Here is a 16,353-nt window from a genome sequence, read left to right as displayed (position 1 = left end):
GGCCTGGATGGTATGTGCTACCATGCTGCCCCATGGGCATACGCCCTAGCACAAGCAGGAGACGGGGGACACAGATCTGCAATTCCCTCCGGGGGTGTCTGTTCTCACATGAATCGCACCTCACATTCTAGTGTTTTAAAGGATCATTTGGCCTACACGCCTAACACATGACTTCACTGTTTTGTCCCCAGGCTGACCCCTCAACTCCCCACCTAACAACTGGCTTGATTTAACCAACGGCTGGCATCCTCGCATTAATGGTGAGGATATTAACAGCTCAGGCTAGCTCTATAAAGGCCAAGTACAGAGTTGTCAGCCCACAGGTCAACCATAACTCAGACTGCAGGGAGAACAGAGCTATTGAACAGATGGCCACAAAAAGATAAACACCAAGTGGTAATGTGGAACAAAATCCTTCCAGTTCAGGGAAAGGTGCTAACCACTTCATTCGTTCTTTAAAGTTTGCAATTCTGATAAGTCAATCTCTGTCACCCAAGAGCTGCCCATCCTCGCATTACAAGTGGAAGTAAATCTTGAACCATCAGCCCAATGACCGCTTACCTGTGCACACCTTCCAAGTTCTTTCCTGTCCAGATACTGAAATATGTTGATTGCCAGCTCATAAGGTAGCTGGATATCAAAGAAGGGCACGTCATCCATTTCATTCTGAGGAGAAAAAGAGAAGGGAAAGAAGTTTACAATTCGGAAGTATGAAAACACTCCTTTAATGGGCAAGAGATATTCTTGGTGGGAGTGAGGGAAGTGCTATTGTCCCAGGGGGAGCCTCGCATTCTCACTACTACTCCATGGAGCACTCACAGAATAGATTCCAAACCTGAGGACCCTTCTGGATTCTCACTGCCACAAGCCCACCCTTCTCACATTCCCTGCCTTCGGCCCAAGGGCCTGATCCTGGAGTCCAGGGATCGAGTCCCACATCGGGCATCCTGCATGGAGCCTGCTTCTCCCTCTGCCTATGTCTCTGCCTCTCTCTCTCACTCTGTGTGTGTGTCTCATGAGTAAATAAATAAATAAAATCTAGGGAAAAAAAAAAAAAAAGGAGAAGCAAGAGTGCCAGCTCACAATCTGGGGTATGCCACAGGAATCAGTGCAAAGGTTGTGGAAAGGCCTCTGAGCAAAGTTGAGTGGGGCAGCCAACAAAGTGAACCTTGAAATCAGAGGGGCCACCAGTCCCCCAAGGACAACTCCTATTATACCCAACTTGGAGGGCAGTGAGCACCCACAGTCCGAGAAATGCTGACCTAGGTCACTAAAGTGTTTTCATCAGGGAAAGAAGAGGACTATGAACATGAGCAAGAAGTAAACAAACGAAATGCTGCTCTTGAATGAGGTGAGCACCACCTCCCCTTGGCCACTGGAGAAACATACGGTTTCCTAATGCACTCGGGGGCCTACGCTGGTTAACCTGAGTGAGCCAGTGCAAACAAAGCAGTTCTTCTTCGATGTCATTTATTAATGTGGAGAAATTAGAGCTCGCCTGCCTTTGGATAAGCAATTAGGGATGAGGTAACAGGCTTTATTTGAGAGATAAGGCTGTCATGACGATCCTGGTTGTACAAAGAAATAGGAGTGTGAAACAGAAAGAAAGCCAAGTGTGTCTATGTGCCCCTCTGGCTGTTCCAAAATCCACCTGCTAAAGCTCACTTTTGTATGTATTTCTGCAAAGCTAGGGACAGCAGGCTGTTTGTCTCAATGGAACTTACTTAATAAAATTTATTTCTAATAAGTTTTTGCTGACATTAGTGACTTACAGATTGCAAGCAGATTATTAATTCACCACTCAAATATGACAGTCCTATACCTCAAGGCTGCAGTCTGAAAAGTGAAAATAGTCCAGCATTTCCAAGGGAGTGGGAGCACTGATTTAGCCCCAACCAAGATCCAGGGTAAAGATTTTTCTGGAATCACGTTTCATTCATCTAGGAGTCTCAGAGCTAAAAGATAATGCAAGGCATAAGAAGGAAATGTATTCAACTTTGCAAAAACAGCACAAGGCTAAGTATGAGAGCCAAAAAGGATCTCTGGAGGGAAAAAGAGCAAGAGTTGACAGTTCTCTGTGGGCAAAGACAGTACAGAATGTTAAATCGGCAGAGAAATGTTGGCCATACGGGGGGGGGGGGGGGGGGGGGGCAGGGGAAAAAACTCAGAAGAAAATCTGCAAGTGTAATCGAAGACAAAGGAGTCCCTGCCTAAAAAAATAATGGAAAGTCATTAGTCTAATGTCAGGCTAGGTCCCCTCTTACAACTAATCGGCTTCACTCACAGGGGGAAAAGAGGCAGCACTTTCTCACTTGGCCCAGATATAACCTGAGACTCCGTAACACAACCACACAACCGGGATGGTGGGGGGAGGGGAGGGGTTGCGGTGGCGGGGGGGGGGGGGGTCACACACCACCAGCTGAGGAAAGCCATACACAGGACCAGACTATCATTTGTGACCTTGAACTTCCTTCTGCTTTCTCTTTTGCATTATTTGATTATGGTGAGGTGAAGAAGCTTACTTTACCTGCTTGGTAGAGAAACCAGAGAAAAATGTTCCTTATCCTCATACAAGCAGAATGAAGGCAAAGAAAAGCATGCCCTCATACAAAATGAACTCATATTTAGCTTTTCACTGTTAGAGACACCAGGCATGCTTTCTCCAATCACTCCCTGCTTCAGGACTATCAACTGGTATGGGCACCTGGATGGCTTAGTAGTTGAACCCAGGTGGTAATCCTGGGGTCCTTATGGAGCCCCACATCGGGCTCTCCATGGGGAGCCTGCTTCTCCCTCTGCCTAGGTCTCTGCCTCTCCTTCTGTAACTCTAATGAATAAATAAATGAATAAATAAATTTTAAAAATCTTTTTTAAAAAAAGGACTATTAACTGGTTTCTGGACGTGACACTACTGCAACAAAGCAGGAGAATCACCTTTATTTTTATTATTCTGGTTCAGAAAAGTCACACTTGTGATGGCAGGAGCCTTCCTTCTTTTGCCCAATTCAGATGGCTAATACTCTCTTCTCATTCTGGAAAACAATGCCTCTACTCTTGCAGAACCACAACCCTATCGCCATCCTCTTTAATTCCAACCACCAGACCTCTGGGATGGAGGTTCAGAACAAAGATTCAAACTGATAATCCTGGTTCTGCCACCTGACTAGCCATGTGACCAGGCTAAATACATCTGTGTCTCTGATTCCTCATCTGTTAAAGAGAGAACATACCTACCTACTCACAGGGTAGTTACAAGAATAAAATGAACTAATACATGGAAAGTGCATGGGGCAAGTACCACGGCAAAGCATGTAACTAATACTGTTATATTCTTTCCTAGAATGACACTTCAGCTCCCTTTTTCCCCCTTCAACAGAAATTTGATTAGGTCTACATTCCATGTGACTCTTCTACCAGCTTGTTTACAGAGAAAGTTTTGTCTCCCCCTGTCCCACCCTAAGCAGAGGATAGTTGGCGACAGTGGATGAAAAGTTACTCATGGGAGTGTCCACACAATAGGTCTTTTTCCAGAGAACTTTTCAAAGAGAATCAGCAATTTTAAGAGGTTATACTGCAATAATAACTAAAGAAGGATTTACTCTAATGCACAGTGAAGGTAAAGGATGCAGCCTCCAGGGTGCAAATGACCAGTCAGGGGTGTTATAGCCTCCCATACCAACAAAGGATCTGAAATGCCGTGCTGTTCTCACTGTCCACATAACAGTGTGAGTGTTGAGAATTTGTAAGTTCTGGGGAACAACAACGGTTTCAAAGCACTGAATTATAATTACGTGAACACCAACATTATAAAGCCAAACTTTTAAAAAATAATTATGCCCCTAGAATGACAACTAAACTCCAAAATGATTGTCAATCCCTAACAGATCAAGTTCCAGACTCATGTAAATGATCCTCCCTGTTGCTACCACTGGTTGGGGAATGGCAGGGTAAAAAAGAAACCAATGTGATAAAGGAAGGTCCACCTCTTAAGACCTATGTAGACCCACAAGGTCAGGAAGCCAAAGGCTCAAGTTTCATGCTGCACACTTGGAATCTCTTTGGCAAGACATTTTATCACGTTCTTATAGTTCTTATAGTGGTGGGTCATCAGATTCTCCCTCTGGGTCCATGACACTCATTGCCCAAAACACTCAGAATGCTGCCTATTCTTGATTCACCGGCTCAGCTTGACGCTGAGCCCCTTCCTAGGCACTACTCTTGGTCAAATAAGCTGCCTCGGGGATCCCTCAGTGGCTCAGCGGTTTAGCGCCTGCCATGTCCCAGGGCGTGATCCTGGAGTCCCAGGATCGAGTCCCGTGTTGGGCTCCCGGCATGGAGCCTGCTTCTCCTTCCTCCTGTGTCTCTGCCTCTCTCTCTCTCTCTCTCTCTCTCTCTCTCTCTCTCTCTCTCTCATAAATAAATAAATAAATCTTAAAAAAAAAAAAAAAAAAAAGCTGCCGCGTCCAAGGTTACATGACATTCTGGAGGGCAGCCTGCATCCAGTGACTAGTACAAAGGCTTGTCACTCTTGTCTCAAGTCAAGACTTCTCGAGAAGGCCAACCTGCTAAACCACCTGCAGGCAAATCTCCTCCCAGAATCTATTTTACAAAAACCTTAACCTGATCTCCCAAAGCAATAGAAATGATACATGACAGTCCGTATTTAACACGTTCCCAAAGGTTCTGATGCACAATTCTGGAGACATAGTTTAGCCAACATATTTCTCTTTCCTCCACTCAAGGAGGTAGAGTGATATTAGAGTGACATTATTATACCAAGAGAGAACTAGAGTAGATTCAAAGTTGAATAAGTAATTTATAAACTTCACTGTTATTAGTAACCTATCACTTGAGAAACACCTTATAAAATATTGAGAGTTATGAGCATGTTTGACCCTGTGGTTGAAAATGTAGTTCTTTTATAGATACCCAGGATTTGACAAGGATATGGAGACACATCCTGGACAGAGGTGCTAGCCCAATAACCACACACATGCTAAAAGCAGCAACAGCAAGGGTTGAGCACTACCATTTGGCCCTTCCCACAGCTCATAGAGGTAAACAATACTACCTGCTACAAGTGTACAGAGAAATACCTTATAATCTAAAGAGTGCTATCAGACTTCCACCTAGGCTATTCTGAAGCACACAGCCATCTGAAAAGTTACAGGCCACATGAACCAATTCTGTAGTTATATGGACTTACAAACATAGAAATGGACAAGTTGACATTTTATAAACAAAGATATTCCCAGAGTGAAGGAAAGAGATTAAAAACACTGGAAATATTAACATAGGGAAACCTAGTCACACTATGAATATATCAGTAGGACCATAATGTTTAGAGAGAACCACGTTCCATTAATTTTATAACCTAAGCAATGTAATACTGGCTAATAATACTATAGAAAACCAATACATTAAAGTATTAACACGGCTTCAAATTTGGGGAAAAACACGATTTTGATAAAATGCAACCAACCTGGCTTTCAAGTCTTTAATGGCTCAAATATTGATTCCTTATCACTATGGTGACTCTTGTCCTGTATTACACATCAAGACCATCTATGAAGTTAAAAATGTCCCAAATTGAATACAAATAATAGTGAAAGGGAATATAAGACAAGGGAGAAGAAATGTGTGAGAAATATCAGAAGGGGGGACAGAACATAAAGACTCCTAACTCTGGGAAACGAACTAGGACTGGTGGAAGGGGAGGAGGGCGGGGATGGGGGTGAATGGGTGACGGGCACTGAGGGAGGCACTTGACGGGATGAGCACTGGGTGTTATTCTGTATGTTGGTAAATTGAACACCAATAAAAAATAAATTTATTTTAAAAAATGTCCCAAATTGCCTGTTACCCCAAATTTCCAGGGGTGAGGCTCAAGCATCTCTTCCTCAGGGATCCTCATGCACACTAGAAATTGAGTATCACAACCCTAAATCATAGATGGATTAAAAAAAAATACAAAAACCCCACACAAACCCCACAAAGGGGTCATGTTACTTTGTTAATTCAAAGTCAGTGAATACTAGATTTTCCCAAAGTCTGCTGGACTTACTCCAAAAATGCTAAAAGAAATTGCAAATAGATCCATCCCCAGGGAGGCTGATTTGTACTCCTATGTGCTAATGTAAGACTAATTCTGTAAATGGATTGGTTTTGTGCCTTACTGTTAGAAATTTAATCTGTCTTCTCTTGTTTAGTAGAAGAAGGAATAATTACTATGAGCCAAATCAGTGAAAAGTGAAGAAACGGATTCAAGGTTTGTTCCCAATGTACATCTCCAGGGCAAACAGAACATGAAAGCTCTCTCGAGGTGGTGTTTTAAGAAACTGAGAAAAGTATCTCAAGGATACAATAAGTGTGCAATAGTATTTCTGCTAAATCTGTGGCTGAAAGGAGACTGTTTTCTAAAGGAATTTATCTTGATTCTCTACACACTGCAAAAGCGGAGTAGAGCAGACCTACACAATCTCAAACAGAAAGAATTCCAGTTTCACCTGGGTCTTGAGAAAAAGAAAAAAACTGGTTGATGGGGGCAGGAGGGGAGAGGATGTCTGAAACACTCAGGATAAATAGGTATTTATTCACAATCCCACATTGGCCTCAAAATATGTATTATTCTTAAAAAATGACAGAACACCACCAAAATTCAAGTCATAGCCTCTGAACATGGCATTACAAGATTTTTCTTCTTCTGAATTCCCTAAGTATTCTTACAGTAAGTAATCATGATGATATTTTCAGACATAGAAAAATAAAACATTCTTGAAATAAAGTGTTTTATGTTCAAAACACTGTCTGAAATCAGAGCCATCCCAGGTGCTGGGGGGAGAAGATGTGCTGTTGGCAAATGTATAAGATGTCTACACTCAAAGAACTAAAATCTTTTCTAGAGATAAATCATCATCATATAAAACAGCACAAAAATGAGAGACAACAAAATGCAACATACACAGTCCCCTCAGGCTCAGGCATTCCAAAGTTCCTAAGTAAGTTAGCTATTTAGAACTTAGAAATCATTTCTACACAGAAGCAATGCTATGAAGAGCGGTTATGCTCCAAAGGTTCACAAAAAGCCAAGTTAGCTCTTCACATTTAACCTAATCCCTGTGCCTTGTGATGAGATAGAGCAAAAAGTATTTAGTAAGTTTCTGTTGTTTGCATGCATGGATGGGAGAACTATAGCACTACACAATCCAACCAGTACAGTGCCTTGCACACAGCAGACACACAATAAACGCCCATAGGATTTTTTTGGTCTTTTTCTAAACAGGCTTTCCAACTTCGAGAATCATTCTCACTAACCACACCTACTGGTAGGACTGCACTGGGCACTTTGGCAAGGAATGGACGCAGCAAACGCCAATCTAAAGGACTGGAGGTGAGTACTGGGTGTGGCAGTGAAAGAAGCTGGTATGAAGCAGAAGAGGCTGGCCCTCTGCCTTCAAGTCCCTTTTAGTTTAAACTGAGATCAGAGCTTAAGGACCCAGAAAGGAGGTAAGTCAGGTGAGGGGGTACTCTGAGTCAAAAACTTGGACCAGTATGGGTATGGATTTATTTGTGGAAAGAGTAGTTTCACATCAAGGGTCCTAAATACTCTAAGCACATTCTTACCATCAGGATCAGCTACATAATTTGTGGAATCCCCTGTAGAACAAGGGGTGGTAGGGGCTTGTTTAAAAAGGATTAAGAAGGCAGCCTGGGTGGCTCAGCGGTTTAGCGCCACCTTCAGCCCACTCGATCCGGGATCGAGTCCCATGTCAGGCTCCCTGCATGGAGCCTGCTTTTCCCTCTGCCTATGTGTCTGCCTCTGTGTGTGTGTGTGTGTGTGTCTCATGAATGGATAAAATCTTTTTTAAAAATAATTAAAATTAAAATTAAATAAGGATTAAGAATTTTATTTGTTTTTTAAAGATTTGATTTATTTATTCATGAGAGACACAGAGAGAGGCAGAGACATAGGCAGACAGAGAAGCAGCTCCATGCAGGGAGCCCAATGTGGGACTTGATCCCATGACTCTGGGATCACACCCTGAGCCAAAGGCAGATGCTCAACCACTGAACCACCCAGGTGCCCAGGATTAAGAATTTTAAATCACATAGGTCACACAGGCCCTGGGCAGCACAGAACCAGTACGTTTGTTATTCTCTGCCTATAATCCCCTCCCAAAAATCTCTGCATGTTTGCTCCCTCATCTCCTTCCTTCCATGAAGGCCTTCTTGAACAGCACTGTTTAAAATTATAGCCTCTCCTCCGACACATATACACTCTACCCCTTCTACCCGCTGTATCTTTCTCCAGACCATTATCTGACAATTTGGTTCATTGTCTACTTCTCTCCAGAACTAAGTTCTGTAAGGGCACGGAAGTTTCCTGTCTTGTTCACTGCTGTATCCTCAGTGACCAGAACAGTGCCTGGTACTTAGAAGCCATTTAATAAATACTTGTGGAATGAGTGAATGAATGAATGAATGAAGCCCAGGCTGCTTTAATCAGCAGAAACTTCCAAAGACGAGATGGTGACCTAAGTTACAGGTTACACAAAGAGCATTTCAAAAGGTGCCTAAGTAGAGACTTGCTGATTTATAACAAGAAAAAATGAACTGCATTGATAAAGTAAGAACTCTTCCACTGAGGTAAAGGAAGAAGGAAGAGAACCCTGAGCTGGAGGGATGGGGATCAGGGGAAGGGCAATTAACAGAATAGAGAGAATTCAAGTTGAGCATCAAAGAGAGGGCAGAGGACAGCAAAGAGGGAGGGAAGTGTGCCCAGCTAAGCCAGTTCATAAGTTCACATTTTATGCTGTTTGCTGGAGTTCATATTAGCAAGTTTCCTCACTCATTTCTAACTTAAAAACAGAAGAAAAACACGCCATCAAATTGAACTTGTTGACAGCACAGATGTAGGTTCTGACAAATACGGACATAATGGACAATACATATTAGTCAGCACTAATAAAACTTTATCAGGCCTGAAAACCCAAATCCTACCTTGAAGAATGTTTGAATGTTCCCAGGGGTTCTAACAACCAAGGAGCTGCTTTGTAACACTGCTGTTGGGAGCAGTAATTCTGCCAGTAATTCTACATCAACAACTCTAGACGTGGCCCCTACTGCAGGGAGTGCTACAGGAAAGAGTACAAGGAAAAGACAGGACACCCTGCCCTCCAGGGACTCCCTAGCTAAGGAGTAGGACAGTGATAAGTCTTATCACTTAGTGATAAGTGAGGATGGTGAATGCTCTGCAGTACTAATAAGAAAAGGGCCAGCTTTAATTCACTGGCCACTGTATGCCAGGTTTTATTTCATGGTCTCTTCACAAGACAGGCATTAGCATCATCCTCACTTGATAAGGAAGGCAGGATAAGTTAACTCCCCCAAGGTCAAACAGCTAGTATAGCAGGGTCTCAATTTGAATTTGAGTCTGTTGGACTTCAGAGCCTAGACTTCTAACCAGGGCTAATGTGTTTTATCTTTTCAAGATTTTATTTATTCATGAGAGACACAGAGAGAGAGGCAGAGACATAAGCAGAGGGCAAAGCAGGCTCCACATGGGGAGCCCAATGGGGGATCCGGGGTCACCACCTGAACCAAAGGCGGATTTTCAACCACTGAGCTACCCAGGTGCCTCAGCTAATGTGTTTCCATTAATGTCAGCCTTTTAGTTAAAAGAAGCAGGACTCTAGGCTTCTGAGGTCAGGGACTATGTCCATTCAGTTTACTATGGATTCCCCAGCATCCAGCTGATCAATAAACATGGTTGATGATTAGAAAACACATTAATTCCCATAGTTAGGGCTGCTTCAAATATCCACCTAAGGCAGACATCTGTCGTTTCAGTCCTTTCCTGCCCAACACCTATTCCCTCTTCATTTAAGAAACCACCCTACTCCCACTCTTGGTCACCTTGGTTTAATGAGGCTGACCCCTCCCCCCTAACATCTGGAGTGGGAATGGATACAAGCCTGGCCAACCTGAGTTAGTGATTGGCCCGAGATGAACACATGATCCAAGCTGGACCAATGGGAATTTAAGTTCATAATTTCTACTGCAGATAACAGATGCTCTCTTTCTCCTGGTTGGAAGTGGATAGAAGATAAGACTGGAGTTGCTGGTAGCCCTTTTATCCCCAAAAAGGAAGAGCCTGCCTGTGAATAAAGACAACAAAAGGAAAGCAGGACCAGGCCACAGAGATTTCTAGTTGCATGATCTAAGCACCCACACCTGGAAGCCCCGGTGGCTCAGAGGTTTAGCGCCGCCTTCAATCCAGGAGTGATCCTGGAGACCCCGGATCGAGTCCCACGTCAGGCTCCTTGCATGGCACCTGCTTCTCCCTCTGCCTGTGTGTCTGCCTCATTCTCTCTCTGTTTCTCATGAATAAATAAAATCTTAAAAAAAAAAAAAAAAGGAATCTTCAGGAGCACGAGTCAATAGATTCGTTCCAGTTTCTTAAGCCAGTTTGAGTTTGCTGCTGATTGCTCGCACTCAGAGTTCTGACACATCACCTAAATAAAATGGGACCAAGCAACTGGACATCACATATACCAAGCAAAGAAAGAAGCATCCTTGCAATTATGCTCAAGTGTCCCCACTTGTAATTTGTAATTTATGGAGAGGGGTAAACGTAGGAAGCAAGTGCCTACTGCCTCTAAAAATCTGTCCAAGGGCATAGCATTTCTTTCACTAGTTAAAACCATATATATTAAAAAGACCGTTTGGGTATCCCCATTCAACACCTAAAACCAAATGGCTTCTCAGTACTATTACTTAGAGCTTCACAAGACGAGACCCAAGAGGAGTCACTTCTAAGTTTTCATCTCAGCTGTGCTTGTCCTTGGAAGGTCCAGCCTGCACCCAGCCGGATGACACTCCAAGGCAGTACTGTTCACCTATTCCTTGAATGGCAAGTTAACTTTTGATTGCCAACTTACTAGTTGTTTCTCACTCTAGCAAGGATACTGAAGACTCTACAGTGAAGGAGGCTGCAAATACAACACAATAGGCCACACTGGCACAAGAGAACACACCAGAGACTGGGGGGAAATCACCCAAGACAAGGAGATGTTAAGAGATTTGTATTTCTCCTTCATGTCAAGTGGATCAGACTGTCAGTTTCTGTGGAGTCTCTAGTGGAATTAAATCTTCCTTCTCAGGAGTCAGCCATAGATCAAATAAGGATTCTTGGAAAAATAAATGCAAAGATCACAAACTTGTGACCCAAGGCAGACCTGGCCCACAGAAGGTTTCATTTAACCCAGTGTTAACACTTAAAAACACTTTTTTTTTTTTGGTCTTAGTTACCAGCAATTAAAAATGGGAAGAATTTGAGTGATAGATGGTATTAATGGCCACTACTTTGTTCATTCCTTCCTGTATCCAGGCACCAGGTGACTCCCCCTAACTCTAGACTTGGCCATCTGGCTTGCTCTGCCGGATGTGACCATAACCAACACAACCTGGGCAGATTTCAGAAGCACTTGGGCATTAGAGCTTGCCCTCCTGCTGCTCTTGTAACTCTGAGAAAGTCCATCCAGGGCTCATTTCTTGGGTGATGAGACAGACCACCACACACACACACACACACACACACACACACACACACACTCACTAACTCACTCACTCACACAGAAGCAGAGTTGCCTAGCTAATCAGGAGCTAACCGTAGACATCTGGGCAAACCCACCCATGCCCAGCCCAAACTCCAAACCTGCAAAATGATGAACTAAAGTGGTGTTTGTTTTTAAAATATTTTATTTATATATTTGAGAGACAGAGAGAGAGCAAGCATGAACACATGAGCAGGAGGAGGGGCAGAGGGAGAGGAGAAGCGGACTCCCCACTGAGCAGGGAGCTGACCCCGCGGATCATGACCTGAGCCAAAGGCAGACGCTTAACTGAGCCACCCAGGCACCCCTAAATTGGGGGTGTTTTAAGCCAAAGTCTTGGGTGTTTTCTGTGTGGCACAAACTGATGGGAGTCCACATAAAAATAAACATTCCTGATTACAAAACAAAAATCTGAAGACTCTGCCAGACTGGGTCCACATTCCTGCAAGGCAACAACTAGCTGACATGGGCAGTGGCTCCCACCTTTAGCCCAGCTACAGCTTGGATTCCCCCAATTTATCACCTTCTCATCTTGCCCATGCTGAGGTAGAATTCAGTTCCCATATGTCATCTCAGTTAGATGTTGTTATATGTATGGCAAGAAGAAAGTGAAATACTGTATCATGTAGGAAAGCCATTATAACCACCTTGGAGAATTGTTTGTTGGTATTTACTAAAGCTGAACATCTGCAGACCTATGACCCAGCAATTTCACAATTAGCTATATACCCAAGAAAAATGAGTACACAGGTTCCAAAAGACATATAAAGCATTCACTGCACTACTCCCAATGGTCTCAAATGAGCTGTTAAACTAGTTATCAAGAATGTCCATCAACAGAATAAAACGTGACATATTCATAAGGATGAATTTCACATGTAATGCTATGTGCTAGAACCCAGACACAAGCAAGCACATGCTGAATGATTCTACTTATAGTTCAAAAACAGAAAATGAAAATAAGGTGTTAGAAGTCAGGTGAGAACACATGGGGGTTCTGACAAGCTAATAATGCTGTTCTGAAAACTGGATACTATTTACATGGATTTGTACATTTGTGAAAATTCACATTTGGACATTTATGATCAAACAGGGCTTGATTTAAAGAAACTTTTAGAAGTATAAAAACAAGACCAAGAGGGCTAGTTTTCAAAAAAAAAAAGGTCAAGTATTTTTTTAAGGATATCATGAAGGCAATGTCTACACTCTGTCATATTTAATATTTAACATGACAAAAAAGAATAGCAGGTATCATGGGGAGCCCAGTTGGCTCAGTCAGTAGAGCATGCAATTCAATCTCCGGGTTGTGAGTTCAAGCCCCAAATTGGGTGAAGAATACTTTAAAAAAATTTTTTTAAAGGATAACCATGAGGGGATCCTCAGGTGGCTCAGTGGTTTAGCGCCTGCCTTTGGCCCAGATTGTGATCCTGGAGTCCTGGGATCGAGTCCCACGTTGGGCTCCCTGCGTGGAGCCTGCTTCTCCCTCTGCCTGTCTCTGCCTCTCTCTCTCTCCTCTGTGTCTCTCATAAATAAATAAAATCTTAAAAAAAATAAAAAATAAAGAAAATAAAGGACAACCATGAGTTGAAGCATTACAGATGTATGGCTGGAATCTGGAAAGATATACAACAAAACACGTGATGAACTGGGAAAAAGGACAGAATGAGCCACTCCTAGGCTACCTCACTCATTTGCAGGATCTGCCTGACCTCCGGCTCTGGGGCTTACAACCTCGGACATGGGGATCCAAGTCTTTTCTCTAAAGGTTATCATCATTTCTCACATTTAGGATACTAGGTTGGTTGACTGCCCCTAAAAATCAATTACTTTTCTTACTGCTCATCTGTCAAATGGGCCTAATAGCCACTGGAGAGAGTTGTTGGGAGAACAGAAGATAAGGTCTTTAAACCCTTAAGGCGGTACCAAGGAGATGGAGAGAAATTTTATTTATAGCCATGTTGATGATGGTGAAGTACTTAAAAAAAAAAAAGTGTCCTTAAGGTCGATGCTGTTAGGATGCAGAGCCCAGCAGTACCTACTGTGGTAGGCATGGGCATGCAGAGGAGGTTTTCTCTAATTCCAATGTGCCCCTTGGATCCTACAGTAGGCAGGCCCTTTCCTTTTCTAGAATACTTCATTTAGGGCTCTGCTATTTTTAGTCTCAATGCCTATCCCTCAGGAGTATTAGGGCCAGAAAGCCTCGAAGAATCAAGGCAGTAATCCAAAGGAAGCTGTACAGCAAAGAACAAGGTCTCAAATTTGCTGGACATCCCAACCAGCACATTTCTAGGAGCTTCCTCGAGATTTTGATTAAGCAGATCCAGAGACACACCAGAACCTTTTATTAAGGCCTAAAGGGATTTTTACACCAAGTCAAGTTTGTCAAATTACTACCTGGTGAAATTTACAGTCTAGCAGACCTAGATCCAAATTCAACCCCCCCACCCCCGAACTTTTCAGCTAGGCATCCCTGGGGTGGTTACAGAAAACCTTTCTGAATATCCTTATTCATAAAAAGGGATTTACAATATGGATTCCCCAGGATTGCTGTGAAACCTGAAGACACCGCCACATTCAGCAGGTTGGATTTTAGCTGTGAGGCCCCAAGTGTGCCTTTGTCCTAACAATCCACTTTCTTGTTTCTCTCTACTGCCATGAGCTGTTCTTGCCTTAGCCTACAAATCTACTTCCATGGGAGTAACTTCTGCATAGATCTGGACTGGCCTGACCAACTTATCCGTGCTAAACCACCTTCCCAAGGCATTGAAAGATTTTTTACATCTGCCAGATGTAAATAAAGTCTTTAAAAAAACAAAACCAAACTGCCTCAGCGATGACCCACGTTTTACAGAAGCAGACAGGAAGCCACCATGAATTTTCATACATATAAAAATTGTCACATTAAATGAGTTTATAATACACACAACACAAAAAGGTTCTAGCTAGCCCTAGTGAGATAGGGGAGCGCAGGACCAGAACTTGGTGGAAACTCCTATCACTTGATAGGAGTTAATATCACTTGAGGAAAACTACACGTTAAGTAAGTCATTACTTCTAGAAACAACTTGCCAATTACAGAATTACTCTGAACTGGGAAGCCGTAGAAGCCTTTTCTATAAGTCTAATTTAAATCGACCCAGGGGCTCCTCGGTGGCTCAGCCATTAAGGCAGCTGACTCTGGACTTCTGACTTTGGCTCAGATCATGATCTCAGGGTCATGAACTCTAGCTCAGCACCTGCATCCAAGCTTAGCAGGGAGTGTGCTTAAGGATGCACTCTCCCTCTGCTCCCTCCATCTCTAAAATACACTGAACCATTAAAACCTGCTGTACTGGGAAGCCTGGGTGGCTCAGTGGTTGAGCATCTGCCTTTGGCTCAGGTCGTGCGTGGTCCCGGGATCCTGGGATCCCGCATCCCGCTTCCCGCAAGGAGCCTGCTTCTCCCTCCGCCTGTGTTTCATGAATGAATAAAGTCTTAAAAAAAACAAAACCAAACCTGCTGTATCGTCCGAACCTTTAACCATGGACGTGTTTTGATGATCCTGGCTGTGCCAACTTTGCTAAGGGGGTGGGTTTTGGGGGGAGGGCGCGCCTCCAAATTCTCAAGAACCTCCATACTAATGACAGTGCCCAAAGAACTTCGCCTTCCCTGCTTTGTTTCTGAATGCATGTGCAGTTGGGGGAGTGGGGGGTACTGAGTGGTACAAACTTTATGCAAAATTAAGTTAAAATCGCTTTCTAGGGGATCCCTGGGTGGCGCAGCGGTTTGGCGCCTGCCTTTGGCCCAGGGAGCGATCCTGGAGACCCGGGATCGAGCCCCACGTCGGGCTCCCGGTGCATGGAGCCTGCTTCTCCCTCTGCCTGTGTCTCTGCCTCTCTCTCTCTCTGTGACTATCATAAATAAATTAAAAAATTTTAAAAAATCGCTTTCTATCCTGGTCCGGAGACCTCCTCCCTAAAGGCAACCCTTGTTAAAAGAGCCCAAGAGCGGGATTTCTCAAACGGATACGGACATTTGGGGTTGGATAACTGTTTCTGAGTGCTGTCCACGCGCTGTCGGACGTTCGGGAGCATCCTCAACTTGTACCCGCCAGGCTCCAGCAGCAGCTCCCCGAACCCGGTTGTGGCATCCTAAGAACGTCTACGGACGCTGCCCAAGACGCGGGAACAAGGCCACCCCGGGGTGGGGACCGCCACTTGCAGGGATGCTCCGTGCCTGGCCGGAGACACACGGCGGCACACGGTTACTTTCCGACTCGCTGGGGAGGGATGCGAGCCGGGCGGGGGCGGGGGCGCGGGGGGGGGGCGGCGGCGGGGGCGGCGGCAGCCACTCACTCACCAGGTCGCGGATGAGCTGGTCCACCAGCTGCTCCTCGCGGGCCGGCGGGGAGCGGGAGCGGCTCGCCGCGTCCTGCCTCTCGGCCCGGGTCGCCCGCGGCGCGGGGGGCCGCCCCGCCCCCTCCAGGAGGCCCTGGGCCAGCGCCAGGTACCCCGAGGCCTGCTCGCCACGCCCCGCGGCCACCTCGGGCCGCCGCGGCCGCCGCCGCTTCCGGAGCGCCTGGGCCTGCGCCAGCTCCTCCTGCCAGCGCCGGCGGAACTCGTCCAGGCTGTGGTCGTCCATCGCCGCCGCTCCGGGCCCGGCTGCCACGGGACAGTCCCTCCGCCGGAAGTGTCCGCCGCGGCCGGAAACGCGCGGCGCCGCCGCACTCGGGTTCCGGGTGGGCGGCCCCGCCCCCGGC

The 16,353-nt window shown here is 44.9% G+C and overlaps 1 protein-coding gene across 1 annotated transcript in view; it reads right to left on the bottom strand.

Moving 5' to 3' along the window:
- Window positions 1–16,267, bottom strand: part of FBXW8 (F-box and WD repeat domain containing 8) — a 120,955-nt gene extending 104,688 nt beyond the window's left edge. The window contains exons 1-2 of the mRNA XM_038575223.1: window positions 15,954–16,267; window positions 562–666 (exon numbers count right to left, since the gene is read on the bottom strand). Coding sequence (XP_038431151.1) covers window positions 562–666; window positions 15,954–16,235 — 387 coding nt within the window. The 5' untranslated portion in view covers window positions 16,236–16,267. The remainder of the gene's footprint in view (window positions 1–561; window positions 667–15,953) is intronic.
- Between the last annotated feature and the right edge of the window lie 86 nt (window positions 16,268–16,353).

This window comes from Canis lupus, chromosome 26, assembly GCF_011100685.1.
Source record: "Canis lupus familiaris isolate Mischka breed German Shepherd chromosome 26, alternate assembly UU_Cfam_GSD_1.0, whole genome shotgun sequence".
Lineage (NCBI taxonomy): Eukaryota > Metazoa > Chordata > Mammalia > Carnivora > Canidae > Canis > Canis lupus.
The sequence above is the reverse complement of the archived record's forward strand: the minus strand, read 5'-3'. Positions and strand labels throughout refer to the sequence as shown.